Raw genomic sequence first — 2,044 nt, 5'->3', positions numbered from 1 at the left:
GTAGCTGGCATTGTTGATTCATATAAAAGCACGTTACACAACTCATCGGCGCGAGCAGAGAAGCTCGTGACGGAATGATGATCTCATGCGAAATACTCGGACAGGAGTGCTTTTGGGAATAACTGAGTGACAGTCATTCATACAGATTGGACGGGACGAAGGTACACGTATAATCGACACTCCTCTGGGAAAAAAACTACCACTGTATTTACGCTGAGCTTATAGTTTCAGGATTTCTCAAGGAACTTTCATCAAAATCTGTTGGAATGGATCTTTACAATTCCACCCCGCAATTGTCTACGGTGCTGCCGCCTATGGACTCATCAGGTGATATCGTCTTCGCCGTGTGCCTTGGTTTACTGTCAATCTTCGGAGCGGTGGGGAACTGTTTGACCATTCTAGCCGTAATCATCGATCGTAAACTACGCTCCCACACTGCAAACTATTTTATAGTAAATTTAGCGGTGGCAGATCTGATGGTCTTCACCGCCATTGAACCGTTCCTCTCTTTCAGTACAGCCATGTCGAGATGGCCTTTCTCGGATACCCTCTGCGTTACCCTGGCAGCGTTGGTCATCAAACATTTGGTCGTTTCTGATTTCATAATGGCGTCCATTGCAATCAATCGATACGTCAGCATCGTCAGACACCGAATATATCACAAATTGTTCACACCGGGCCGCACCCTCCTGGTTTGCTTGGCGTGTTGGATACCGGGAATAATCACGATCATCGTTCAGGTTGTCCCTCCATATTACGCCCAGTTCATTCCTTACTACGGCACTTGCGTCATCGTCTCGCTGCACAGCCCCGTCACCACAAGAGCTGTGTCCATTCTCTCCGGAATTGTTATATTGTTTAGTATTTTATTAAGTTCCTTGTGCTACGCTCTTATATATTGGACCATCAGGCAAAGTAAGCGACGTGTTCGTTCCAATGGGCCGACCGGGAGCGGGAGCGCCAACACACCGACCGACCCAACGAGTGATTCCGCCGGCTCTGCTGCAACGACTCAACCGGTGGTAAATCGAAACAACTGTGCCTCAAAGGCTGATGTCGCACTTTCCCTGAATCTCTTCATCGTGTTCGCCGTCTTCTGCATCTGTTGGACCCCACTGGCCGTCGTCATCATCCTGGAGAACGCCATCGTCGGGGGGATCACCTTACAAAGTGAAAGACCCCTCCCATATTGGGTCTGGCCTGCCGCCTACAGATTGGTATTGTTTAATTCCACCTTTAATATCTTCATCTACGCGTGGAAGAATCGTAACTTTAGGTCTGCTTATTTTAGGATCCTTCGGTGTCGCAAGTGTTGAAGTACAAAGGAATGATGTGAGACTGCATTCAAGAACACCAGTAAGCCCGTAAACTTTAAGACAAAAAAACAACAGTCTATAACGTTTTGATTCGGGAAAACGTAATAAATGCAGGACAAGTTAGTCCAAGGTTTGTGGCTTTGAAAAAAAGGCTAGTCCAGAAAGTAATGTTCATTACTATCTTGGTATTTTTGTAGAGATACATTAAAGGCAGTGGACACTATTGGTAATTGTCAAAGACATAGCCTTCACAGTTGGTTTATCTCAACATATGCATAAAATAACAAACCTGTGAAAATTTGAGCTCAATCCGTCATCGAAGTTGCCGGAAAATAATGAAAGAAAAATAACCCTTGTCACACGAAGTTGTGTGCGTGTAGATGGTTGATTTCGAGACCTCAAGTTCTAAATCTGAGGTCTCGAAATCAAATTCGTGGAAGATTACCTCTTTCTCGAAAACTATTGCACTTCAGAGGGAGCCGTTTCCCACAATGTTTTATACCATCAACCTCTCCCTATTACGCGTAATCAAGAAAGGTTTTATGGCAATAATTATTTTGAGTAATTACCAATAGTGTCCACTGCCTTTAAAGTATAACATCAATCTTGTTTTTATGCGTTTGTCTCTGAAAGCGCACTGATACGGTTATTGGAAAGTGCCCTGTATAACAGTATTGTATAATCTCGCCGACAATGACCGACAATCACTATAAATGTTTAAAAACACG

The 2,044-nt window shown here is 44.2% G+C and overlaps 1 protein-coding gene across 1 annotated transcript; it reads left to right on the top strand.

The window, feature by feature from the left end:
* Nucleotides 1–266: 266 nt before the first annotated feature.
* Nucleotides 267–1,316, top strand: LOC117297601 (5-hydroxytryptamine receptor 4-like). The gene has a single exon (XM_033780718.1). The coding sequence runs from the start codon at nucleotides 267–269 to the stop codon at nucleotides 1,314–1,316; it is 1,050 nt and encodes a 349-aa protein (XP_033636609.1).
* Nucleotides 1,317–2,044: the final 728 nt, after the last annotated feature.

Source organism: Asterias rubens, chromosome 1 (genome assembly GCF_902459465.1).
Source record: "Asterias rubens chromosome 1, eAstRub1.3, whole genome shotgun sequence".
NCBI classification, from domain to species: domain Eukaryota; kingdom Metazoa; phylum Echinodermata; class Asteroidea; order Forcipulatida; family Asteriidae; genus Asterias; species Asterias rubens.
This window is presented reverse-complemented; position numbering and strand designations above follow the sequence as displayed.

Excerpts from the sequence above, each read along its gene's own strand:
- LOC117297601 (XM_033780718.1), top strand. The coding sequence starts at position 267 with ATGGATCTTTACAATTCCACCCCGCAATTGTCTACGGTGCTGCCGCCT.